The sequence below is a fragment of the Lethenteron reissneri genome, chromosome 69, assembly GCF_015708825.2.
Source record: "Lethenteron reissneri isolate LAM-NWPU_2019-01 chromosome 69, ASM1570882v1, whole genome shotgun sequence".
In the NCBI taxonomy this organism is placed as follows: Eukaryota; Metazoa; Chordata; class Hyperoartia; order Petromyzontiformes; family Petromyzontidae; genus Lethenteron; species Lethenteron reissneri.
Window position 1 is genome coordinate 10480854 of NC_083847.1, and position 27940 is coordinate 10508793.

General features: G+C 51.7%; 1 protein-coding gene across 2 annotated transcripts; it reads right to left on the reverse strand.

Annotated features, from left to right (window-relative positions):
- Nucleotides 1–17859: 17859 nt before the first annotated feature.
- LOC133360845 (zinc finger protein 239-like) lies at nt 17860–27175 on the reverse strand. Of its 2 annotated transcripts, none has more exons than XM_061579742.1 (4): nt 25342–27175; nt 21798–21917; nt 20755–21006; nt 17860–20367 (listed from the first exon to the last, which is right to left on the reverse strand). In XM_061579742.1, the coding sequence occupies exons 1-4, from the start codon at nt 25436–25438 to the stop codon at nt 19649–19651; spliced, it is 1188 nt and encodes a 395-aa protein (XP_061435726.1). In that variant the 5' UTR covers nt 25439–27175; the 3' UTR covers nt 17860–19648. The 2 variants fall into 2 exon arrangements, with proteins under 2 accessions (XP_061435726.1, XP_061435727.1); XM_061579743.1 differs by having other exon boundaries at nt 17860–20361; nt 25342–27174.
- Between the last annotated feature and the right edge of the window lie 765 nt (nt 27176–27940).

Below are 27940 nucleotides of genomic sequence, written 5' to 3' on the forward strand. Positions count from 1 at the left end.
AACACTTAAATAAGAAGCAATATACAGCCCGACGAACAACACAATAAAGCGAACACCAGAAAACGAACGCGCCAAGTGTCTCTGTGACTAAACGCAGCGACGAGGCGCTCCGGCTGCCTCGACTCCTCACGTGGTAGGTCATAAAAAGTAGCGCGACCTAGCGCGAGTCCGTCTGGCCGGTCCGTCATATGGGACGGGACGCTGGCGACCGTCCGGTGGCTCCAGCAGCTCTAGACGGCGCGGATCGGGCCTGGAAGGACCGGCCCCGCCGCGAAGATCCGGCCGCCGGTGGTCGGCAGCTGTCAGTTCCGAGACACCTGGGAGCGGATCAGGCGGAGACATGTGAGGAGCAGGCAAAGACATTTCCCCCTTAGGGTCGTCGGTCACGTCACATGCTCGGCCCTCATGACACAAGGGGAGGCCATATGGAGGCGAGAACGGTTTCAGTCGGGAGGGGTGGACGTACCAACGGCGTTTTCCCCATTTTATCTGAACGCACTGGGGGCGTGCAACCCGCACGACCTCCACGGGTCCCCGCCATGGCTTCAACAATTTAGGCGACGTAGCCAAAGGTGCCTGAGGGCAATGCAGCCAGGCCCTGTCACCTGGTTCCCAGTTGTGCACGGACACCTTCCGTGCACGCAACCGCTCGTTTGCAATTTGGCGAGCCCGCGAATTAAGCCGTGCGGCCTCCCTTGCCTCTGTCAGCTTATGAATATTAAATTTAATATGCTCTGCCAATTTCGAATTAGTTCGTGGTGCGGGCAGGCCCAGCTGCGTTTCCATGGGCGGGTCGGCTTCCCGACCGTACATCAGATAAAACGGGGAAAATCCCGTAGCTGCATGGGGGGCCATTCTATACGCGGCGAGGACCCCAGGGACCTGCAGGTCCCAATCAACATGTGCCTCACACACCTGCTGGCACAGCATAGAAGTCAATGTCCTGTGGAGCCTCTCCACAATCCCGTCCGTCTGTGGGTGGTACGGGGAGGTACGCACCTTCTTAGTACCCAACAGGTCGCACACCTCTTGCAGTAATTTACTCGAAAAATTTTTCCCTTGGTCGGTCAGCAAGCGTTCGGGAGCCCCCTTGTCCAGGACGTAGCCCTGGACAAAGGCGTCCGTCACAGCCGCCGCCGACTGGTTGGCGAGTGGCCACGCCATAGGCCACCGGGTAAAATATTCGACCCCCACCAACAGGTACTTATTACCCCTAGGCGTGACTGGAAAAGGCCCCAGAATATCGAGTGCAACGAGCTCGTTAGTGCGCGAGACCTGAATAGATTGCAGCGGTGGATTAGCTGCCACGGGCGGTGGTTTCCGTCTGGCGCACTCAACACAACCCTTCAGAATATTCACCACGTCACTCCCCATTCCCGGCCAATAATAGTCACGCTGAAGCAGGGCAAGCGTTTTGTTAACTCCCAAATGCAAGAGGCGTTCGTGTGCGGCCAAGACAACCTTCCCCCTCACAGCAGAAGGCATCACAATCGCGTGCCGCCGGGACAAACTGTCCCATCTCATTAACAGGCCTTGCTTAAGCACGTAGGAGCCAGTTCGTTCATGGTCACCTTCGGAACCCCCCGTCCTGCGGCGCAATGCTAGCAGGGAGCTGTCCGCCATTTGGAGACGGCCCCACTCAATCAGCGACAGTGAGAGCAGCGAGTCCTGACCCCCTGGGGTAGCGGGAACATCCCCAATTGGTGTGCCCGCGGTCGCAACCAACGCCTCCATACCTTCCGTAACTGGCGGTTTACAGCGCGCCGATCCCGATAAGCACGCACATTTGTGACAAGGCAACAACCGCGACAGGGCATCGGCATTTGTGTGTCGCAACCCCTTACGGTATGTAGTCGTGAACTGATAGTCCTGGAGGACTTCCAACCACCGCGACAATTGGCCCGAGGGATGGGCGACCCGCAATGAATAGTGGAGCGCCGCGTGGTCCGGCCGGACCGTAAAGTGACGACCATAGAGATATGGTCTGAATTGTTGTACGAAAAAAACAATGGCAAGCAGCTCGCGACGGGTGACGCAGTAGCGCTGCTCTGCTGGCGACAACACCCTGCTACCATAGGCGACCACCCGTTCGACCCCTCCAACGACTTGGGACAGCACCCCCCCAATGCCCGTGTTGCTAGCATCCGTGTCTAGCAAGAAGGGACTCGCAAAGTCCGGATAGCGCAAGGGTGGGGCCCCTACCAAGGCGTCCCGGAGGGAGCAGAATGCAGCCTCCTCCTCCGGTCCCCATCGGAACTTCACTCCTTTCGCCGTTAGAGCGTGCAAGGGTTTTGCAATGGTGGCGAAGTGCTCAACGAATCGGCGATAATACGAAGCAAAACCGATGAAACTGCGCACGTCCGAAACTGACGTGGGCGTCGGCCACGAACTGACACAGTCCGTCTTCGCAGGATCGGTAGAAATCCCCGAAGAGTCGACAATGTGACCCAAGTATCTAACGGATTTACGAAAAAGGTGGCATTTGGCCGGTTTAAACTTTAATTTAGCCGATCGCATTCGCAAGAACACCCCTCTCAATCGCTGGAGGTGTTCTTCAAACGTTTTACTGAAAACAATGACATCGTCAAGGTAAATCAGGCACGTATCCCATTGCAAGCCCGACAAAACCAACTCCATAAGGCGCTGAAACGTCGCAGGAGAGGAGTGAAGTCTCATGGGTAACCGGTTAAACTGAAATAGGCCCCCTAGAGTCCGAAATGCAGTCTTAGGCTTAGACTCTTCGTCGAGTGGCAACTGCCAGAATCCGGATAATAAATCAAGAGTCGAAAAGTATCGCGCACCAGACAATGCGTCGAGGGACTCGTCCATCCTGGGGAGCGGATACGCGTCGGCCACAGAGATCTTATTCAGGCGACGGAAATCGACGCAAAATCGCAAGGACCCGTCCTGCTTTTTAACGAGCACAATAGGTGCTCCCCAAGGACTGGAAGAAGGCGAAATAATGTCGGCTTCTAGCATATCGTTAACGGCCGACTGAACATGTTCCTTCTCAGCAGGACTCAGTCGGAAGGGATTTAGCCTGACCGGTGCCGCATCGCCCGTTTCAATGTGGTGGCGTAGCAGGTCCGTGCACCCAATGTCATACTTATGTTTACTGAAGACATCCGAAAATTCAATCAGCAACCCGCGCAGCGCACCCAACTGTACCGCTGACAAATCGTCAGAGTCCGCGCACAGCGAATCGACCCATTCGAGGTCCTCCTTCGGTTTTACGTTTTGCGTGGGGCTCGGATCAGCCTGCGCAACCAGCCGCTCTTCCGCAGGGACCCGCGCCGCGTGAGCTAGCACGGTGCCCTGCTGAATGACGGCCGGCCGCGACCCAGCGTTTAAAACCATCACAAACGGATCCCTGTCAGCCCCAACCAAAGTGTGAGCCACCGACAAATCGAGACCTCCAACAGCCCTATTAGAAGGACCCAAAAGCATGCCTTGTTCCGAGGCCTCCCTCACCCATGGTTTCCGCAACCGGAGGGGAATTAACATTTGTGAACCCGGGGGCACGTGCACGGTCTGTGTCGCTAACGCTTGTATCGTAGCGCACGCCGTCCGAATTTCAGTAGGGCTCGTCAAAAATGAAATACGGCGACCCGATGGTAGTTCAATGCAACGCTGATCAATGAGAATTTTGATGGGCATTTTTGCCAAAAAATCAGTGCCCAATAGACAAGGAACCGCCAGGGAGGACGAAACGAAAACGGGTCCCGACAATTTGATATCACCAATGCAAATGGACGCCCTAATCTGACCGATAATGCCCAACGATCCCCCGTTAGTGGCGTAAAATGGCACATCCACCGGAAGAAGCGGACGACATTGTACAGGGAGAATGTTATAAATGAGGTCCGATATAATAGTCGCCGATGCCCCCGTGTCCACTAACACCCTGACCTCGACCCCATCAATAGATCCCGGAACGACGAATGAACCCGCTGAGGCAGCCACTATTCTGTGCCCCAACTCCAACCATTTAATGTCTCCCCGGTCCCGGCCGAACCCCCCTCGCCGAACTGAATCCCCGAACCCTACTCGGCTCTCCTCCGCCGCAACGCGACGGCCCATGCGTGTCGAGTATGCGGGCCGAGCATGTGAGGTGCCGCGACTTGCCGGGGTTTGCAGGGATGACTTGGGGCCTTGTTCGTCGTCCAGCCGAGGTCCCATGGCGCGCTGACGTGGGGCGCGGCAACCGGAGGCCACGTGGCCCCGGAGGCCGCAGTTATAACACGTGATGACAGTCGTCGGAGATCTCGGTTGCTCCAGCTTGCGGGCCGATCGCAGAGGCGAACGACCCCCCGACCTCCAGTCCCCCGGTCGTCCCGCGATGAACGCCTCCTCTCGTGGGCTGACGACTTGGGGCACGGTGACTACCGGGCCCGGAGCTGAGGCCACGGCAGCGTTGCAGACGACCCCCTGTTTACGTTGAAGGACCTCGTGCGCTTGTATGCTCGTAGCGACCCGTAAGGAAGAAATATCGGTCTCGTCGGCCGTGTTGATGGGGACCCCCAGGTCCTGCGCCAACTTGAGCAGTTGCTCCAAAACCATCGCATCTTGGCCCTCCTCGTCCATACGAGGGAACGCGGCGTCGGCGAGAGCCAGCAACGCCGTGCGATAGGCGAGCACGGTCTCCGTGTCCGCCTTCCGTCTTGCATAAAAATGATGGCGACACGCCGAGGGAGGACCATAGACCTTGGCCATGAGAGCCAGCGCATCCTTGAGCGTGGAGCGGTCCGACCTGCGTGCGGACGTGAAGGCCGCGAGCGCGTTGTCGTCCAGCATGGCAGGCAGTGCCCGCAGTGCCGTAGCGTCGGACCAGGCGGACATCTCCTGATGCGCCAAAAACCTGCGCTGAAATTGGCCCCAGTCCCCGCCTTCCGCCTTGAAGGCTGACAACGTGGGAAGGCGCTGTTGAAAGATGAAGTCGTCCTCCTCCTCGTGCTTCCTCTCCGCCGCCCCGTTGGTGTGTAAGATGGCGGCCCCAGTGGCGGGTGTTTGATGGCGGTCCGCAGCGTGCGTTGGTGACGTAAGCGGGCGCGCTTGGAGAACCGCTGCCACGTGGTGATGGCCGTTCCCGCCAAAAGTCGGCGCAGATGAAATGGCGGGAATCGCCACGTCATTTTGGCGGGAATCTGCAGGGCGACCCTGTAGAACGTCCGCCGCCGTCCCCGCTCCTCCCGACGAGCTGATCTCCGCCAGGATGGACGCGGCGGCGAGCAGCAGCTCCGCCAGACGGGAGTGCGCCTCGCGGAGCACGGCGTCGGTCCCCCGTCGCTCGTCCGGCGCCGTCGGCGGATCCTGCAGCGTGGGCAATTCCTCGTCCTCACCCCCCGATGCCAGCTGGCCCGAGTCGTCGAGGTTGTCCCTGCGGTCAATCCCGTGGGTCCGACGGGTCTTCCTTGTGTAATGCGGGCGTAAACGGCCCTCCGGAGGTGCCGTCATGAGGGGAGGAGTTAGGTCACGTGGGGGGAGAGGGGTTGAGCTATAGAAGGAGGGGAACCGGAAGAGGATAGGGAGTGACGGGGAACCAGGGACAGAGAGAGGCCACGAAGGGCGAAGCGGAGTGTGGCGAGATCGCCACGAACACGGGGGAGCGAGGATCGGCACCGTTGGCCAGCGGTGACCGACCCGAAGCAGCGAGGAGGCTGCAGTCAGCAGCGGGGCTGCACAGAGAGTCAGCAGCGGGGCTGCATACAGAGTCAGCAGCGGGTCTGCATACGGTAGCAGCCAGAGGGTCTGCACATAGGGGTAGCAGCGGGAGTCTGCATAGAGGTAGCAGCGAGTCTGCAGGGAGGAGGTTACAGTAGATGAAGCAGAGAGTCAGAGGGAAGAAGAAGCTATAATAGCAGTGAATAGCCGGGGGCTACAAATACAGAGTTATAACAGAGTGCCGTGTGGGTGAAGACGAGAACCCAATAAAAGACACGAAGACAGAAGGAAGTGTCCGAGTCTATTTATTACACTGGAGTCAGAAGTGAAACGGCATGGCGAAACAACTGAGGAAAAAGAATATCCCATCTCCGGCGTCAGCTTCATCATCGGACGACGACGATCTTCCTCCTGAGGTCGGCTTCACTTCGGCGGAGGGAGAGATCCGTGAGGGCCCGGGTGTCGAGGAGGTTGCCGCTGCGTCCGCCCCGTCTGCGTTGAAGGACGAAGATTTAAGATGGACCCGAATGGCGGAGCAGCTGGCGACTCTTAAAACCGTCATCACTGAGTTGTGTGACCTTGTCACGCCAAGGGCGGCGTTGGAGGGGGACGGTGGTGATCGGCAGGAGCCCGGGTTGTCTTCGATGGCGCCGCCATCGGCCATGCGGCGTGAAGACGCCATCTTGGGCGTGGCGCACCACGGAAGGCGGGAAGCCGCCATTTTGGGGCCGCCGCGAGGATCGTCCGCCATCTTGGCGACACCGCGTTGCGACGCCTTGCTGAACTTACCGCCGGAAGAGTCAGCGACGGACGGAAGCAGGCCAAGGGGCCGCAGTCGTCACCTTACAACCGTCAAAGAGTTCTCCATCGGGGGCGATTGGAGTGCGTTCGCCTGTAGATTTTTGGCGGCGGTACGTACGGCAAGGTGGACGGACGCTGAGGCACTGGAGGTGCTTCCGACTCTTCTTGATGATGAGTCCGTTCGTTTTTTTCGCTCTATAAAAGCTGCGAAGAAGAAAACTCTGCGTGGGGTGTTCGATGAAATGGCGGACGCGTACGAGCCACCGGATGACGCCCATCGCCGCTTCGTGCAGCGGCAACGCGCACCGGAGGAGTCGCCTGTAGCGTACAGGGGCGCCGTGTTGGAACTCGCTATGGCCGCTTACCCGGAGACGGAGCCTGACCTGCTGGAACCTCTCATCTTGGGGAAGATGTTGGAGTTATCCCGGGATCTGGGCATTCCTATGCCGGCGTGCGGTCACGAAAAACTCACGTCCCGGGCCGCGGCCAAGTGTTTGGACGCCCAGTTCAATCTCCGCCACTGGAAACAAGTCACGGCGTGGACGGGCAGTCCTGTCGTCGATGGGGGGGCCGTAGGGTGGGACCCTACAAAGGCCGTGTACGTGCCGGATGCGACCGGCCCAAAGGAGTTGTCGGCCGCCTCCACTCCGTGGCCGGCTCGAAGCGGGCCAGGGCCGCGGGCTCCGCCGCCGGCGCGGCCGCGTCGGGACGGGGTGCCCGCTGCGCGCCGCCCCGACGTCGACTGCTTCCGCTGCGGCCGTCGGGGCCACTATGCCAGGGACTGCTGGGCCCGGGTTCCGGGGCCGCCCCAGCAGGAGGCCTCGACAGCAGACGCCCCAAAGAAAGACCCTCCGGCACAGGCAAGTCGGTGCGCACCAGACACCCGGCAAGGCCTGACACCTCACTCATCGCCGTTGTTATGCGACGCGGATGTTGTAAAATACGGGAGGCCAGTATCTGAGCCTTGTCGCTCGATAACGCAGTGGCGTAAGCTGGCTCGGCGGGTTGTCGCGGCCGCTACCGGTTCGTCCACTGTACCTGGGTCCATCCAAGGGGTGGACGTACGTATTTTGGTGGATTCCGGTGCGTCCGCAACCATTATTTCGGATGTGATATTCCATCTTTTGAACATCCCACCGGGGGCCGTGAGGCCGGCTTACGCTTCCTGCATCGCTGCGAACGGGGGTAGTATGGGCATCGTGGGACAGGTGGACGCTAACATTTCTATCGGGGGTGTCTCGGCCTCGGGCGTTGTGTTGATTTCGAGGTCCCTGGCGGTTCCTTGCCTGTTGGGTATGGATTTTTTGGCTAAGATGCCCATTCTAATTAGAATCAATGAAAATTGCATAGAACTACCGGGGGGCCGGAAATTGGAATTTTTGCAGTCCGCCTGGGGGCGACCGGCTCCTGTCGCCCAGGTGCAGGCGCTATCGGAAGTTTCGGTTGATATTCCACCTGGCTCTCAGATGCTCATTCCCTTACGATACCGGAAGCCGGTTTCCGGTCGGCAGGGTGCTTTTGGGATTTTGCTGTCGCCGTCCGCCGCGGTTACGGGCGGCTTAGCGCTGGTAGGGGCGCAAACTATTGTCCGTCCAGATCAGCGCCCGTTTTTGCAGGTGTTAAATGCGAGTGCTGAAAGCGTGTGTGTGCCGGCTGGTACCGTTGTGGCACATGCCACTACGGCGTTTACGGCTCAGAGTGACCTGCCGGACGGGGGGCTTGTGGGTGGTGTTTCACACGATGGAGGGGTTGATGATCGTTGGATCGCCGAATTATGTGGGGAAAATTCGGCCCTTTCCACCGAGCAGCGTTGTGCGATTCACAAATTATTATCGAGCTATTCCGATGTGTTTAGCTCGGACGATTTGGACTTGGGACGCACCTCGCTGCTCTCTCATCATATCGACACGGGGGACGCTGCCCCTATCCGTTTGAACTCGCGTCGGATGAGTCCGGCTGAGCGTGAGCATGTTCGAGGGGCAGTGGAAGACATGTTGAAAGCGGATATTATATCTCCGTCTAATAGCCCATGGGGCGCGCCTGTTGTGTTGGTTAAAAAGAAGGATGGTAAATTGCGATTTTGTGTGGATTTTCGGAAGTTGAATAAAGTGTCGGTGGCAGATGCGTATCCCCTGCCGCGTATGGACGATTCTCTCGACGCCTTGTCAGGGGCTAAGTTTTTTTCAACGCTAGATCTCTCTTCGGGCTTCTGGCAGCTCCCCCTTGACGAGCCCTCGCGAGAAAAGACAGCTTTCCGTACGCCGCAGGGGTTATTCCAATTTAACTGTCTTCCGATGGGGTTGAATGCTGCCCCTGCCACTTTTCAGAGGTTGATGGAGTTGGTATTGACGGGGTTGCAGTGGGAGACATGTCTCATTTATTTAGATGATATTATAGTCTTCAGCCGCACATTTGATGAGCATTTACTGCGGTTGGAGGCTGTATTCGCCAGAATGCGTTCTGCTAATTTGAAATTCAAGCCTAAGAAATGTCATTTACTGCAACGCTCCGTTCGATACTTGGGACATATTGTTAGTGCGGACGGGGTGGCCACGGATCCAGAGAAAACTGCGTGTGTCCGGGATTGGGCAACCCCGGCCACGGTGGGTGATGTGCGTCGGTTTTTGGGGTTCGCCTCATATTATCGGAGGTTTGTTCCGAATTTCGCTACTATCGCCAGGCCTTTGCATCTCCTTACTGGGAAGGGGCATAAATTTGTGTGGGGACCGCCGGAGGAGGCGGCGTTTCGGAGCCTGCGCGATTTACTGGCTACTGCGCCGACGTTGGATTATCCGGATTTTGAACATCCCTTCATTCTGGATACTGATGCGAGTGACACTGGTATTGGGGCGGTGTTGTCCCAGTCAAAAGGTGGTGTTGAGCGTGTGGTGGCGTATGGGAGTCGGGTTTTATCTCCCGCGGAAACCCGTTACTGCGTCACTCGCAGGGAACTTTTGGCTATTGTGTTTTTTCTCCGACAATTTCGACCGTATCTGTACGGTCGGTCGTTTATTGTCCGCACGGACCATGCGGCCTTGCAGTACGCTCTTAAGATGGACCAGCCATCCGGACAATTGGCGAGATGGCTGGACACGTTGCAAGAATTCTCCTTCCAAATTCACCATCGGAAGGGTGTGCGTCACGCTAACGCGGACGCACTGTCCAGGTTGCCGCAACGATCCCCTTGTGCGTGTGCGTCGGGGACGCATAGGTGTGGACCGACTCAGCCCCCCCCTCAGCCTGTCGCGCTGGCAGTGGATGTTCTCGAAACTCCGCTTACACCAGGGACCGGTTGATGGGGGACCGGCTGACGGGATTTTGCGTCTTCCAAGGTCTGTGTGGATTCGGGAGCAAATGTTGGACGAATCTTTGGTGTCGTTACGAAAACGAACGGAGAAGGCGGGTAAGGAAGTCGGTGCGGGTGGTATTTCGGAAACTGCTCTCCGAGATGGGTTACTGATGTGGAGGGAAGGGATACAGGAACACTGGCGTCTCGTTGTGCCTGCGTCATTGCGGTATGAGTTGATTAGATCTTTGCACTGTGACACACTTTTACACCTGGGGGTGCAGAAAACCTTATTGACGCTGCAACGAGACTATTATTGGCACGGCATGACGACGGATGTCGTCGGTCACGTTCGCGCGTGTCCCGATTGCGCCCGCCGTAAACCACCTAAACATCCATATGTTCCGCCGATACAATCGATTAAAGTATCTCGGGTTAATGAGCTGGTGGCGTTAGATATTTTGGGACCCTTTCCGCCATCCGCTAAGGGAAATAAGTATTTACTGGTGGGGGTTGAGTACCTCTCTCGCTGGCCGATGGCCTGGCCTTTGCCTGACCAGTCAGCGGCGTCTATCACTGACGCCTTTCTATTTGGGTATGTAATGGACAAAGGGGCGCCGGAGAGGCTCCTTACGGATCAAGGACGTAACTTTTCGTCCAAATTGTTGGGGGAGGTGTGTGCGGCTCTTGGAACTAAAAAGATACGGACGTCCCCCTACCACCCGCAAACGGATGGTATGGTGGAACGGTTGAATCGGACTCTGTCCGCCATGCTGTGCCATACAGTCGGGGAAAATCAATCTGATTGGGATTTGCATATCCCTGGGGTGCTTTCGGCGTATCGCATGACGCCGCACGCGGCTACTGGATACTCGCCGTTCTTCCTTATGTACGGCCGTGAGAATGTGCCGCCGATTAATGAACAGTTGGGAACCGGCGCGAGGGGGCCTGTTAAGCCTCTTCCTGAGTATATTAAGGACAACGTTCGGCGTGTCGCTGAGGCGAGGGAAAGTGCCCGCATGGCTACTGCCAAGGCTCAGGCCAGGAATGAGCGGTGTGCCCGACGATCAAAGGGGGAGTGCCCCTGGAAAAAGGGGGACCTGGCCTGGCTTCATTGCCCACAGGTGCGGCCAGGTACCTCTCCTAAATTACATAGACCTTGGTAGGGTCCGGTCCGCCTCATTGAGGTTCCCAACCCACAGTCGGCGCGTGTTCAGGTTGGTTCACGGCGCTGGTTCGTGCATACATCCCGGTTGAAGCCATACATTGCCCCGCGGCCGGATGCGTCATCTCCCGAAGTTGCCTTGCCGGGGTCTGTTGCTGCCGACTCGCCCTTGCCTGTGTCTGCTGACCTTGCGAGAGCGCCTGTCGTACCCTTCACAGACAAGCCGGCCGTGACAGCGCAGGGAGGAGGACGTTCCGCTCGTGGGACGTCGACTGGAGCCGCAGAACCCACGGGACCTGCAGCTCTTCCTATCCCTCCGCGGACGCGAGTACGGGATGTCTCTGGACGCGAGCGGGACAGTGGCGGGCCTCCAATGGCGACGGAAGAACTTGCGCCCGTCGCCCCTAAAACCCTTCCACGTTCCCGCTCGGCGGGTGGTCTGCCGACCGTCCGGGACGGCCCGGCTGCCCGTACTCGCTCGAAATCCCTCACGTTTCGTTAGATTGTGTTGTGTTGTGTTCATTGTTATATTGTTCTTGCATGCTTCGTGTCTTTTTAGGTATTGGCCCTTTACACCCGCATTGCTTTTCAGGTTGCAATTCAGCCGAGGTCGGCTGGATTTTCTTTATGGGGGAGGGTGATGTAATGCGGGCGTAAACGGCCCTCCGGAGGTGCCGTCATGAGGGGAGGAGTTAGGTCACGTGGGGGGAGAGGGGTTGAGCTATAGAAGGAGGGGAACCGGAAGAGGATAGGGAGTGACGGGGAACCAGGGACAGAGAGAGGCCACGAAGGGCGAAGCGGAGTGTGGCGAGATCGCCACGAACACGGGAGAGCGAGGATCGGCACCGTTGGCCAGCGGTGACCGACCCGAAGCAGCGAGGAGGCTGCAGTCAGCAGCGGGGCTGCATACAGAGTCAGCAGCGGGTCTGCATACGGTAGCAGCCAGAGGGTCTGCACATAGGGGTAGCAGCGGGAGTCTGCATAGAGGTAGCAGCGAGTCTGCAGGGAGGAGGTTACAGTAGATGAAGCAGAGAGTCAGAGGGAAGAAGAAGCTATAATAGCAGTGAATAGCCGGGGGCTACAAATACAGAGTTATAACAGAGTGCCGTGTGGGTGAAGACGAGAACCCAATAAAAGACACGAAGACAGAAGGAAGGGTCCGAGTCCATTTATTACACTTGTATCCATGCTTGGAAGACCGTTTCACTTCTGACGCCAGTTGAAGTATTTGAATTGACGGCAGGAACTTCTTGACGGGTAACACACTTTTATTAAATCTTGACGTGTCACAATACAACGGGTGGTCTCTATCCTTTGGACTATACACTCCACTTAACTCGTGTAGACTCTATGCTTCTGGCTACACACAATACACTTGACTCGTGTAGACTCTATGCCTCTGGCTACACACAACACACTTGACTCGTGTAGACCCTATGCCTCTGGCTACACACAATGCATTCGGCTCGTGTAGACTCTATGCCTATGGCTACACACAATACACTCGCCTCTGGGTTACACAGAGTCCCGGTCCCGTTAGGACAGCGGGACTAGGTACCGCAGGGCCCTATGTCTTCATCCCCGTCTTCATTCTTCGCTGGTTACATACTGCCCTTACGCCTGTGTGCATCCCCTTTTATAGCCCCTGCTCACGAGAGACGGAGCTGATGCGGACGTCGACGTGAGCATCGCTCCTTAGTGAACCAATCACGACGCACTCTCTCTACGATCCGTTTTCCCCAGCGCGTGTTAACACTACTCCACCAATCACACCGCGCTGCCACCCGGTCACTCCCTCTCAGCGCGTCACCGGCCCACAGCCAATCAGTACCCAGTAACCCACGACTCCGCGCTGACCCCTGATCCTCCACCGTCAGCGCGTGTCACCACATACACAGCCAATCATTACGCGCTGGCATACGATCCCTAATCCCAGCGCGTATCACCACTACACAAGTATAGTCAAGTTGCAATTTAATCATGCGTATTGTCTGAAATTTTTTTTACACGTTAATTATGCCATGTGTTGCACGCAAGTATGTGGATTGCAAATGGGCAATTTTTTTTTAATAGGTGTTGGTCTTCGTATTGTTTGTGTATATGCGTAGTTGCTGGCCACCCACCCCCTCGTGTTCCACAGTGCCAGCCTTCATAGGTGCTGCTACTAACAGCACTTGCCCTATAAGTAGGTTACGAGCTATACGGGGGGTCTTTGTCTTTGGAGTGATGTGGTTCAAGAGGATGTGGAGCTGAGTGGACTTGCCAATGACTGGTACCAGCGGTGTCAAGATCGGTCTCTGTGGAGGAGGCTCGTGAAGGACGCTACTGGGCAGTTGGAGGCAGTCGTCGTCCAATAACAATGGAGGGCAGAACAATGCTCAACAACGAGCGGAGCGCCGGGTGGCTAAAACACAGCAAGTTGGCACAGTAGGGGTCACAGGTCGTGCATAGGCCAGTCATCTCTGTTAGTCGACCCATAGCACCTGGGTCTGTCCCGTTACCTCCTGCGCGTTTGACACTTTGCGTGGCCTTAACGTGCACATAGATTGGCACAAGCGTCATGGTGACGTCACCGCCACTTCGTGGCGAATGGCGGTTGCTGTTGTGTATCTGTGTGACTCATTGCGCCCCTTTGGACAAGTAAGCATGCGGGACTCAAGATTTCTTTTTTATTTATGTTACTTTATTTTATGTTTTATTCATCAGACAGTATTTGTTTTTACAGTATTACATGCAAATGTGCAATATTTCTTACAATTGTTTTGTTGAACCGGAACACATTTCATAACACTGACCGTATGGGTATTGAAATAAACCCATATTATGTTCCGACTTACGAACAGTTTGACAGACGTTACAATTATGTTAGTAAATCGAGGACTGTCCCATGCACTCCGTTCGTACACTTAACACGCTGTAGACCAGCTTGTACAAACTAACACTGCTAGCTATGTCCAGCGCAATAGAAGTTCAACATAGATACACATACACTACACACGACAGAACACTGTTAAAGAATGCACTGGCAAACACACCCTGGCACACGCACTCATCACACCGATCCTCTACCCTACCGTAACTAACACAATACACAAAGAGAATGGTCCCTCATGTAGCCTCTAACAGACTTGGGGCAAGTGCTGTTAGCGAGTAGCAGTGGCGATGTTTACACACCACATCAGGCACTAATTTGAGGCTGAGTAGACCTAGGGGTTGGCCTAGGATCGGTTCAGATAATCGCTATCACCGATGTTGGCCGTGAGCGAGAATCAAACTAGGGTCGTAGCTAGGTTTCGCAGCGCTGCTAACTGCTGCGCCACCACTCCCCAATACACAAGCACACCTATACACATAATCAGAATCTGTATTTTTCCTGGAGAAATCCAACGAGCTATGGAGCTATTTTTAACAGTTGTCCAATAAGGGGCGGGTCAGAAAGCCACAACAAATAATAATAGAAACACAATAGGAGTGCAAAGTATAGGGAAGGTAAGCAAATCACAAATAATAAATATACCGCTTGTGTTGCGATCGAAACGTCGTGATTTGTTTTATTTTATTTCTAACTACGTGACTTTACCGAAAGAACCAAACAGTATGGATTCCTGCAGTCACGAAAGCTTCAAATCAAGATCTTTTTTTTATTTTACCAGGTAAGGCCCTACTGAGCTATCAGCTTATTTTCGAGAATCGACCTGGCTATCACAAATGACAGCTCAACGAAGTGGGCTTATCATCGTCATGTGGACATTTATAGCAGCAGCCAAATACTCTCTAAACGCGGAGGGAGAAAAACGGAGGATCCCCGAGGAAAAAAATCCACATGACCACGGGGAGAGAGACGCCGCAAACTCAAAATTTACAGCAGGCATAAGGGTCCAGATCAAACCCACGACCTCATGTATGTAGGCGAGGTAGTTATCATCTCGCCACCGTGATACGATACAACAGACGTCAGGGTCAGGATCAAACCCACGACCTCCTGCATACCAGGTGAAGTAGTTAACATCGCGCCAACGTGAGACATGCAAACAACACTAACACACATACACCAACCTCCTCTGCTTCCTGTACTGATCTGACCCCGAGCTCCTCCTAGGCATCCGGTCTTGTTCTCCTATAACGTGGAGGTAGTAGTAGTTGCATTCCTGAAGAACACTGCGTTATGGAAAAAAAATCGCGTTATGATATATAATATGATATAGGGGGTAAGCACAGTCCGCGATAACGTGCGTGAGTTGCGTAACGCAGGGCTGGACAAAAACCGAGGTGCGTGGTGGGTAGCATCTAGAAGCAGCATCCAGCAGCATCCCAATGCCTTGTTGTGCGATGATGATGATGCTACGCCGAGGCAGCAGCCGTTACGACCGCCGCTTTTTTCTACTCACGCCGCGTGATGTAGTTCCGTTCACTCCATCGCCTTATATCCAATTCAGCATCCGCGTTATAAGAAAGAAAATTACATGAATCGTGTTATATATCCAATTTGCGTTATGGAAACTACTATGCGTTATAGAGGAGAACAGACTGTAATAAAAAAAAATATGGAATGATAATGAGGCTTTAGCCTTTCTGGCATGAATACAGCCGTCAAGGTGTTTAACTTTATCAGTACCGATGATGCTACGACCACTGCTTATTCGTACCCGTGCTGCGCCACGTAGTTCAGTTCGCTCCATCGCATTATATCCAATTTGGCATCTGTGTTATAGAAAAAAATGCGTTTCTTTAATTACATTCAGCGCGTTATATATATGTTAATTCACATTATGAAAATGTCTGTGCTATAGGAGAATGGACTGTATGTGAATAAAAGCTTCATAGCTCATTGGATTTCCTCCAGTAGAAATAAATATTCTAATTCTACGCTACCATCCCAAGCTACTCAAACACTCGTGCGGTACACAATAAAATATAACTATATATATTTATTTTTGGTTTAACACGTAGTAGTAGCAGTCGCGATTTCACGACCAATATTATCCATAACATAGGTTAGTTTGGGTTAGATCGCGTCAATATAAATGCGTCGTTAAACCCACCACCACCCTGAGACACAGCCAACTAGTAAGGTTTGTCACGTAAACAAAACTCTCTAACACACAACTGGTCAGTGCTAAACTAGTAACGAATTGGCACATTTAGTTAAGTGACAAACCTTACTAATTGGTTGTGTTGGGTGGTGGCGGCTTTAACGACACATTTAGATTGACGTGATCTAACCCAAACAAAACCTCTATTTTGGATATTTATTTTTATTACCACCACGCAAAGGCACTTCACTTCCTAGGGCAGGCGAAACGCCGAGAGAACTCGACACCAAAAAAAAAACGATGCGATTTCCCTCCCCATTCACGCTGCTCTAGAACTGAGGACACCGCTAGTAGAGATTTGCGTTCTCCAACGCACACTTAAGCCTCAATCGGCGAGCGGGGTGGGGGGGGGGGTCTCACCAACGGGGACAGGCGGAAGAAGGGACAGCGCAAATCGTGTTATACAGGCACCCGCACAAAAGAGGGCTGTTGCGACAATGGTTACGATCTTTCCCCTTTTAAACCCCTCCTTATGGCTCCCTCCCCCCACATCCCCACTTTCACCCTCCGATCGACGTGTCGTACGCACGCGGGTGCGTACGTGGGTGCGGCAGGACAACTTGAACGCAGAAAGCATTTCTGAAGAAATGAGCGTAAGCCATCGTCGTCACGCGAACTCCGCTCAGCCTCGCGCAGCAGCGGCGGTGGTGGCTTTTGGCTGTCCATCGAACAAAGACTGTCACCGCATTGCGTGCTTTCAGATGCTATATACACTACTATACACTGCTTTATACTATGCTATATACTATACATTACACTACACAACTATACACCGCATTATCGCACTGTGCTTTCAGATGCTCTTCTACGGCCGTCTGGAACGCTCTTTCTTCACATATTAGGAAGCCACTGGGAGCTATGCAACTTTCAGATTGACAAACTCATTTCTTTAGAACTGCTTGTTGTTGTTTAATTTGTCGTCCTTCCCCTGGCACCTCCGATTAGCACGGTTAACTACGTAACGGCGCGAAAGAAGTTCGCCGTATGGGTACATACATGGGGAAAATAACTCTATGCCGAGCCCCACCAGCATTAACGTTTGAGACATGTCTCAGCTCGTCGGATTTACTTTGTTTTCACGTGTTGAGACAGTCAAAAAGAGTATCGGTAAAAGCTCTGATACTTGCATTGTATTTGTGCTGTTCACCTTTTGCCGTTGATCTCTGGTCAGACGCTGGTAGTGAGACTAGGCCATAAAGAAGGCTGATGTTTATGGTGTAGGCCAGTCAGTTTCAAAGACAACGCATGTATTAATTATCAGAGCATGTTTGTTTGCATGTTCACCACAAGTCCTGAGTGTGGTTAATGCGGCCTTTATTCCTTGCAAAAAGGTATTTATTTGGTATTCTTGGTTCTTTCGCTAAAGTCATACAGGCGAACCCCACGTAGATACGTGATTTTACCAAAAGAACCAAGACTATGAATTCCTGCAGTCACGAAAGTTTTAAGTCAAAAATTTTCTCTATTTGGTGTTTGAAGATCTTAACACCTCCTCTTTATTGCAAGAAAGGGCAAAACACTCACTGTCACATGGCCTTTCTTTAATATATTATACTTTACTAGCTGTACTACCCAGCTTCGCCCGGGACTTGTATCCACCACGCCCGGCCGCCTTTGTCTCCCCAGTGGCGATGTTAATACGCCACACCAGTTACTCGTTTTGAGGCTGAGTCCCTCCCTCACCGCTCTCCCTCCCTCACCGCTCTCCCTCCCTCACCGCTCTCCCTCCCTCACCGCTCTCCCTCCCTCACCGCTCTCCCTCCCTCACCGGTCTCCCTCCCTCACCGCTCTCCCTCCCTCACCGCTCTCCCTCCCTCACCGCTCTCCCTCCCTCACCGCTCTCCCTCCCTCACGACTCTGTAGAGGACGTGAAACTTTTATGAATTTACCTCAGAGTCGCGTGGTGGGTGTCGAGGCTTAGCACCGTGCAGAGCCTCCGGCCTCGCCTGATTTTGCCACCCGGCTGACGCTGGGTACGGGTGCCGTTCCCCCCCCCCCCCGCGCTACAATAATACTGTCTAATCACTATAATTTTATAATCTACCGACCCTATAATAGTAATTGCACACATTGTGGTGGGGGGGGGAGTGAAGAGGACGTGAAACTTTGATGAATTAACGTCAGAGTCGCGTGTTAATGCGTGCGCCTATTTTTAAGGGGAATTAAAAATGGCGTCCACCCCGCGCCGAAGGCGTCGCTACCCGTTGCCAGGGGCAACCGCCGTCCAATGAAAGCGGCGAAGGTGTGGCTACCCGTTGCCAGGGGCAACCGCCGTCCAATGAAACTGCAGCCCGCGGCGAAGGCGTCGCTACCCGTTGCCAGGGGCAACCACCGTCCAATGAAAGCGGCGAAGGCGTCGCTACCCGTTGCCAGGGGCAACCGCCGTCCAATGAAACTGCGTATGGTCCGGCGACACACACACACACACACAGACAGACAGACAGATTCGCGATTTTATATATATAGATCCATCCCACAAAGGGCCTCTTGCGTTGGTCCTTCTCCCCCCTGTGAGTCATCATGTGACACTCAAGCACCGAATTGATTTGTCATCACACAGGGTGGCACTCGAGAAGTCCTATAGTGCCCAGCGTGGGTCATCGCATGCCTCTCTGGAAGTTAAACGTATGAGTATCGGTGGCGATGAATGACCGAGGAAAGATATTCCCGATTTTGATATATAGTAAAGTCTCAGAGTACGCGGACCCGCTCATAAGCGACCGACCACCCCAATTCATCCTTACACTTTGTGACTTTACTTTCACTACATGCATGGGGTCAAATCACCCCCCGCCATGTGTATTTGAGGGGATGTAACTGTATTGCCCACGCAAGAAACGTGTCCAAAACAACATCTAGTGTTCTAGTCTCGTGTTAATAATCTCATTTTCTATCTGACTTGGATGCTACCGATGATTAGTGAATCATTTACTGTACAATACTTTGACTTCAATAAACATTTATGTACATTTATATAAATTGTATATACACTTACATTTTATATATTACACTCATATAGTAGTTTCTAGTGATATAGTAGTATATAGGAGTGTATATATTTCCAATGTATATCTATACTCATACAGGCGAACCCCAACTTATGAAAAATTGCGCTTACATGGAGGTACACGGAGCCTACCTACTCCCGCATACTCTGAAACCTTACTGTAGATATAGCAATCTTGTAGTGTTACTCTGGTCTTATAATTTTTCATTTTAATTAAACCGAAAAAAAGCCCAGACTCTCTAAGAATCCACAAATGTCCAACACTGTCACGTGGCCTTTATATTTATACTTTATCCATCCCAGAGGCCGCTCGTGTCGATCCATCCTCCCCCTGTGAGTCCTTACGTGATACTCAAGCACCGACTTGATTTATCGTCACACGGTGGCACCCTGTAGGGCCCCGTGTGGGTCATTGGGTGTCTCTTTGGAAGTCAAATGTAATAGTACTGGTGGTAGTGAATGACATAGGACTTATAATCCCTATTTCGATATATATGCACAGCAATCTTGTAGTATTGTCTTATCATTTTTTTTTAAACGAAAGTGAAAAGAGCCCAGGCTATCTAATAATCCACAAATGTCCAACACTGTCAAGTGGCCTTTGTTTTACACTTTATTCATCCTACCGAGGGACGCTAATGTTGGTCCATCTTCCCCCTGTGAGTCCTCATGTGACACTTGAGCACCGATTTGTAGGCGAAGCCCTTGCCGCACACGGGGCATGTGTGCGGCTTCTCGCCTGTGTGCGACCGCACGTGGCACACGAGGTTCAGCTGCTTAATGAAGCCCTTCTCGCAGAAGGAGCACCTGTAGGGCCGCTCGCCCGTGTGCGTCATCAGGTGGTCCTTGAGGAACTTGGCGACGGTGAAGGACTTCGCGCACAGGTGGCACTTGTGTGGCCTGTCGCCCGTGTGTGTCATCATGTGCCGCTGGTAGGGTGACGACTGGATGAAGCCCTTGCCACAGACGGGACAGACGTGCGGCCTCTCGCCGGTGTGCGTCCGCGTGTGGTTCTGCAGCGACGATGACTGCGAGAAGCTCTTGCCGCACGCCGAGCACCTGTGCAGCTTCTCGCCCGTGTGGATCCACATGTGGCTGCGCAGGGTAGAGGGGCGCACGAAGCCCTTGTCGCACGCAGGGCACTGGTAGGGCTTCACGAGCAGGTGGATCTTCTGGTGGCGCCTGAGGCTCTTGGTCGTCGCGAACGCCTTGCCGCATTCTGGGCAAGCATGAGCCCGCACGTGCCCGCCCTCGGGCGGCGGCCTCCGTCGGGGTTCGTCGTCGTCATCATCGTCGTCGTCGTCGCGCGTCCGTTCGTCGGAGCGCCTCGCGGGTCCGCCCTCCGCTGCTATGCCTCGCGTGGGCGGGTGTTCAAATATAAACGACGACAGGACGAAATACGTCGTGTGTTATTTTGTTGTTGTAAACCCACTACCTCCCTGCGCACCGGGCGAGGTAGTTAACATCTCGTCAGGTTCAGGATCGAACCCACAACCTCCTGTACCCCAGGCAAGGTAGTTAACATCTCATCAGGGTGGGGATCGAACACACTACCTTCTGTACACCAGGCGAGGTAGTTAACATCTCATTAGGGTCGGAATCGAAGCCACTATCTCCTGTGCACCAGGCGAGGTAGTTAACATCTCATCAGGGTCGGGATCGAACCCATGACCTCCCTGAGCACCAGGTGAGGTAGTTAACATCTCCTATGCCACTACTGGCATGCCCCACACACACTCACCGTCGCTCTCATTCTCTACCTCCACCTCCACCTCCGCCACACCCGACGAAGGCGCCCAGCCGTCTCCTCGCCAGGCCGATGGGGAGATGTCGTGAACCGCTCGCTCCTCATCGGGCTCCAGGGGCTCTTTTTTGATGCGAAGGCCTCCTCCCACTCCCACTCCGCCTTCTTCGCTCCGCCCCTCCTCATCCTCCTCCTCTTTAATTTGAATGTCAGCTCCCTCGGCTGGGAGATGAATATCACCCCTCACCTCTGTTAACGAAGTCGACGACAAAAATAATAATTATCAAGTGCGACGACGCGTCTACGTCGTAAAAGAAGCAAGCGACGTCATCATCGCTGCATAACAAAAGTCATTTTGTTAGGGTTAGAGCGCGTTTAGATATAAGTATAAATGTTGTGTCGTTAAACCCTCCACCATTCGACACAGCCAACCAGTAAGGGGTTCGTCACGTAAACAAAACGTGGCCAATCAAGTTGACGAGTTCAGCACTAAACCGGCAATGTGTGTGTGTAGGAGAGTGAAACCGACAACACACATTTACAATTCCAGTTCCGTGACGGGTCGCCGGTGTAATTACAACAAAGACATCCACAACAACAACAACCAGGCCTCATCAGGCGATTAGCCAGAATTGTGGAGAAATCCTGCTCCTGTTTCCTGTCTTAAATAAAATACCTCCATTCCTATTATTTCAGAATAATTGGTATCTTTTATTTAAGACTACAGGAGGAGGGGTGGAGAAAGAGGATTAGGAGGAGGGGGGTTGAGGTGGAGAAGTGGAGGAGGGGGACGAGGAGGAGGAGGAGGGGGGTGAGGGGGGTGAGGGGGAGTGGGGGAGGAGGAGGGGGGAGGAAGGGGAAGAGGAAAGGGGGGAGGGGGAGAAGGGGGGGAGGAGGAGGGGGGGAGGAGGACGAGGAGGGGGGGAGGAGGATGAGGAGGGGGGGAGGAGGGGGACGAGGAATCTGATAAGCTATAAAGCTCTTTGTCACAAATTGTCTGGGCACGGAGGTCAGAACTTTGCAACAGTAAAGACACTCACCCCGGTATTCCTCCTCGTCCTCCTCTCTCTCCTCTTTCACCTGGAGCCACGTCTGCCTCCGAGGGTTACGCTCCAAACGACCACTCAATGCCTTCACGGTCGGATAAGGGACCACTCCTCCTGTACGGGGGAAAAAAATCAAGACACGTGAATGTCAAATCTTATAATTTTATTTTTATTATTATACAAAAATGCAGCATTAGTTTATTATAACTGGAGAAATTAATCCCATGATCTGCACAGCTCTTTTTCTACAGATGTCCAGTAAGGAGGGCACAGGGTCTGAACGTTAAAGCAATGCAGGGACTGCTCTACTTACAAACATTCGACTTACGAATTTTCAGAGATGCAAACAAACCTGTCTGTATGTCTAGTTACCTGTTTGGACCGAGAGTCGTAAGTTCATCTGCCGGGCAATAGATGGCGGTAGTGGCATCTGCATCTACAGAACATGAAGTGCCAGTGGCATCTACATCTACAAGAGATTATACAACTTTTAAAGGCATTCCCCGTTACTCTTTGGTTCTTTCGGTAAAGTCACATAGAAAGAAAATAAATTAAATAATAAAATACGCTGTTTCGATTGCAACACAATTTAGTTCTACCTGATGACGGTTGTTTGTGTTGCAATCGAAACGTCGTATTGTATTATTTAATTTATTTTCTTTCTATATGACTTTACGGAAAGAACGAAAGAGTAATTCCTGCAGTCACGAAAGCTTCAAATCAAGTTTGGCATTCCCCGTGTTTAGTGTACACACCGTACAACATATTTGGAATCGACAGGCGTAAAATCTGGCGTAAACAAATCGAATTACGAACAGACCTCTGGAACCTTCATGCTCTGCAGATGTCATTACACATGTTTAAACTCTCTCCTCAGATTTTCACCATCTGACACTGTTTTAGCCCGATGTATGAGTGTCTTGATGAGAGAAAATTTCTGTGCGGGTGATGATGCGAATATGCATTCAGATAGGCATCAGCGTGCGTTCCCTTTCAGTAAACGCTGTGTGTTATTTTACCATTTAGGCCATGTTCAAGTAAAATATCTAGGAAAGGGAGTGTGTTATTCACATCCCTTTCCATGGTGAACTGGATGGCTGGGTTTTGTGCATTGAGATGATTTAGAAATGTATTAAGTGTATCTTTACCATGTGGCCAGACAACCAAAGTCTCATTCACATATCTAAACCAAAAAGATGGTTTTAATGTACTTGAGGCAAGTGCTCTTGCTTCAAAATTTTCCACGTACAGATTCGCTATAGCAGGAGATAAACTGATAAATGAAAGCCCATTGCTGCTCCTTCCTTTTGTTAAAGAAATCACCTTTCCATAAGAAAATAAGTGTTATTTAGACAATGGTCAGCTAGTTTTGGAATATCTGTTGGTAAACCTGTCTTATTTACTAGTGTGTTAAGTAATGTAAGTGACTCGTTAACTGGAACCTTAGTGAATAGAGAAATTACATCAAAACTCACCAGAATATCATTAGAGTTAAGTTAAATATCTTTAATCACATTCCCAGGATATTCTGAATTTCTTATGAAGATGTCCAACTGATGTATTTGGTTAGTTACATATTTTGCTAATCGATATGTAGCAGAGCCTATTGTACTTACTATGGGTCATAATGGGATACCGATTTCATGAATCTTTGGTAGCCCATACAGTCTAGGTGGTTTTGAGGCCCTTGGCTTAATTTGGTATTGCTCAGCCTTGAGAATTAATTAATTTGCAATGATTGCAGTAGTCTTACGTTCTAAAGTATTAGTTGTATCTCGTTTAATTTTAATATAGGTATAGAGAAGTGCAGTGGCGGCTCCTGCAAAATCTCTCAGGGGGGGCAAATGTCTGGATGATTGATAAGGATAAGGTCCACCCATGCAATGGATAAATTAACAGCTTAAGCATGTAAAGGCAACTTCACTTCTTTAATATTAATGAAAAATAAAGTGACTCTTACAATACATCTTGTTTGTTTCTATACTCACTATTAAAACAAACCACTCAAGTTTATTGTATTAAAGATTCCACTAGATTTTGATTTAAAACTTTCGTGACTGCAGGAATTCATCTTCTTGGTTCTTTCGGTAAAGTCACGTAGAAGGGAAGTAATAAAATAATAAAAATAAAACATAATAAAATTATTCTCACGACGTTTCGGCCACAACGCAAGCAGCCGTCCTCAGGTGAAAACCAGGTCCGTCGAGGCGACAGAGTCTGAATGAAACAGCACACGAGCTTGGAGCATATATATAAGCTGGGCGCCTTGACAAATGAATTTGCATATCAAGAGGAATTTAGCATATTTATGGGAAATGCAGGAATGTGATTAGTACTGCATATGCATGTGCATTATGCAGGATTAACAGCATCAAAGGGAGCTGCAGTTGCTGCTGCTGCAGTTGCTGCTGCTGCTGCTGCAGTTTCTGCTGCTGCTGCTGCAGTTTCTGCTGCTGCTGCAGTTGCTGCTGCTGCTGCAGTTGCTGCTGCTGCTGCAGTTGCTGCTGCTGCTGCATTTGCTGCTGCTGCTGCAGTTGCTGCCTTATCCATTTTAATATAACACTATGTATTATTCTACCCACCCTAATGTGTATCACACTGCTATATATTTACTATACAATTACGACACCATACATTACTCTGCACACTGCACCATGCCAGTGAGTGGAACGTTGTGGCCGAAACGTCGTGAGAATAATTTTATTATGTTTTATTTTTATTATTTTATTACTTCCCTTCTACGTGACTTTACCGAAAGAACCAAGAAGAAGATTCCACTAGGTGGTGATAAATTATATTGTTGGATGAAACGTGCTTACGTATGATGATGTTAGCACGTATGATGACGTAAGCACGTTAGGGCTTGCCCTCCCGGAAGCCATAGAGAATGCATTGGAGCGCTCGCCGTTCGAAAAAAACATCTTTCAATGTAAGTCTATGGGGCCACTCGGGGCGATTCTCAGCCGGAGTGAAATCGCCCAAAAAGAGGCGGTACTCCACAGAACGTGACATGACGCTGATTGGACTATATCCAGAGGCTGACAGTGACGGCTAGCGTGACTCTGTGGTTCAATGACATTGGTGGTGCGTCGCCCAATCGCCCTAATGAAGAAACCGCCCCTGGAGAAGTGGATAAATCTGATGTCTTCACTTGTGAGAGAATCAGGTGCCAAGACTAGAGGAGAGGGAGGGGTTAATGTATACATAACGTACGCAACAACATCACGCGTGTGTATGTCTAAATTAGCGGCCAGTTTCCTTTCCATCACCGCCCGCATCACCAGGTCGTCTTCTATATACGCGGAACCCTTTTTCTAACTCTCTACGTTGAGTCACCCCTTTGGCTCCAGCTTAGATGCAGCAGCAGAAGTGGCAGCGGCAAGATCCTTCCACAGCGATACATTTGGAGTTGCTGATATCTCATCTCCGCCACAGAGCGAGAGACAGCTGTGATGACAACAACGATGATCGTGCGACGCGTCAAACTCAGTGAGAGTTCTGTGGCGAGAAGGAAGCAAAACGCAGAGACACCACTCACCGGGAGCACCAGTAGTAGCAGCGGCGGTAGCGGCGGCAGCAGCGGCGGCAGCAGCGGCGGCGATGTCTTCCCATCGCACGTTGGCTCTGCGTGGCATCTTGCCTGCCCAGGGATCTTCTCTGCAGCTTCTTGTCTGACGGGGGGGAGGGCAACTTCCGCGATCCAAAAAGGGAGAGCCTCGGTGGACGTCACGCGTTTAGATTATTTGGCTGCCATACATTTCTACATAAGCCACTACTTCGTTGAGCTGTCAAATGCAAGTTTCTGATTATTTAAATTCTGATATCTCTTGGCATTTACAATCTGCCATTCTCTGTCCTCACTTAAACTGACTTATTGGAGTTTAAGTGCGAAAATGTAAATCTTACACAATAATTGCGGTTATTATTAAGTAAAAAATTCTTTAAATTGTGTGGAATATTTTTATGTCTACCGGTCCGAATTGCCCTTTGAACAAAAATAATAATCGTCCTAGCTCAGCGGAGCTTTGCTACGGGAAAGACTCCTCTACTTACGAACGAGTTGGATTGCAAAGATCTGTTCGTAAGTCGATTTTCTCGTAATGCTCAACTTTACTCCTGTAGATTCCAAACACGTTGTTTGTGGCATATACACTAAACACGGGGAATGGTTTTAAAAGTTGTATAATCTCCTGCAAATATAGATGCCACTGTTTCTTCACGTTCTGCAGATGTAGATGCTACTGGTTCTTCACTTTCTACAGATGTAGATGCCACTGGTTCTTCACGTCCCATAGATGTAGATGCCACTGGTTCTTCACGTTATGTGGATGTAGATGCCACTGGTTCTTCACATTCTGCAGCTGTAGATGCCACTGTTCTTCACATTCTGCAGATGTAGATGCTACTCGTTCTTCACTTTCTGCAGATGTAAATGCCAATGGTTCATCACATTCTGCAGATGTAGATGCTACTGGTTCTTCACATTCTGCAGATGTAAATGTTACTGGTTCTTCACTTTCTGCAGATGTAGATGCCAATGGTTCCTCACATTCTGCAGATGCTACTGGTTCTTCAATTTCTGCAGATGTAGATGCCACTGGTTCTTCACGTTCTGTAGATGTAGATGCCACTGGTTCTTCATGTTCTGCAGAAGCAGATGCCAATGGATCCTCACATTCTGCAGATGCTACTGGTTATTCACGTTCTGTAGATGTAGATGCCACTGGTTCTTCATGTTCTGTAGAAGTAGATGCCACTGGTTCTTCATGTTCTGTAGAAGTAGATGCCACCACCACCTATGCGCAGCAGTTGACCTTATGACTCTCGGCCAACTGGACATACTGCCAGGTTTGTTCGTATCTCTGAAAGTTTGTAAGTCGAATGTTCGTAAGTAGAGGAGTCATCATAAAAACTCCTGAGAACCTCGGATTCTACACGATTGTCCGCGCAAATAAACCGCAATGGTATTAGGCGTGGGTACACACTGGGAAAGTGCGAGGAGGGGGATGATGTGCAGGAGGAGAGAGATGATGAGGTGCAGGAGAAGGAACAGAGGAGCAGAATGTGGATCGCCCCCGCGCGCCGCTTGCGCAGCAACAGCAGGAGGATCAGCAGCAGGAGGATCAGCAGCAGGAGGATCAGCAGGAGGGGCAGGAGGATCATCAGGAGGAGGAACAGCAGCGGGAGGAGGAGCAAGAGCAGCAGCAGCAAGGGCAGCAGCATCAGCAAGAGTAACAGAAGCAGTAGGATCAGCAGGAGGAGCAGCAGCAGGAGGATCAGCAGCAGGAACAACAGAAGCAGCAACAGGAGCAGCAGCAGGAGGAGCAACAGAAGCAGGAGGAGCAGCAGTAGGAGCAGCAGCAACAGGAGCAGCAGGAGCCACCCACCGGGTCTCGCCCTCCTCTCGGTTTCCCCGCAGCAGCAGCCTCGAGTGGCGACCCCGAAGCGATTGGTAAACACAAGGACGTGACGAGTGGTGGACGTGATGACGAGTGGTGGACGTGATGACGTGTGGTGGGTAGATGTGACGAGTGGTGGACGTGATGACGATTATACGTGTTGACTCGGGGACGATGACGATGGTGGGTAGACGTGATGATGAGAGCTGGTAGACGCGATGACGTTGTGGTAGACGTGATGACGCGAAAAGTTGGTGGGAGGAGTTGAGTCTGAGTGAACGATGATGCCCAGCAAGAGGGCGGCACGATGGGAGGCTAAGTTGGTGCACTTGGGAAGCAAAATGCGGAACCTCCAATTAGCACAGCACATACATCTACGATACACTACATTATACACTATATACTACACTAACCACTGCATTATACACTACATTATACACTACATTATACACTATTATATACTACATGCTTGTACACTACTATATATTACACTATACACTACATTATACACTATACACTACTATATATTACACGACTATACACTACATTATACACTACTATACATTACATTATAACACTACTATACACTACTATATACTAAACTATACACTACTATATGCACGACTCTACACTACATTATACACAACTATACACTACACTATACACTACTATATACTACATTATACACAACTATACTACACTGCATTATACACTATATACTACACTATACACTACTAT

Coding starts and splice junctions, on each gene's coding strand:
- LOC133360845 (XM_061579742.1), bottom strand. CDS start 25,438: ATGCCACGCAGAGCCAACGTGCGATGGGAAGACATCGCCGCCGCTGCT. Junction 21,918..25,341: donor TGCTACTACTGGTGCTCCCG/GTGAGTGGTGTC, acceptor TCCCCCGTACAG/GAGGAGTGGTCCCTTATCCG. Junction 20,368..20,754: donor GGTAGAGAATGAGAGCGACG/GTGAGTGTGTGT, acceptor CGCCCACGCGAG/GCATAGCAGCGGAGGGCGGA.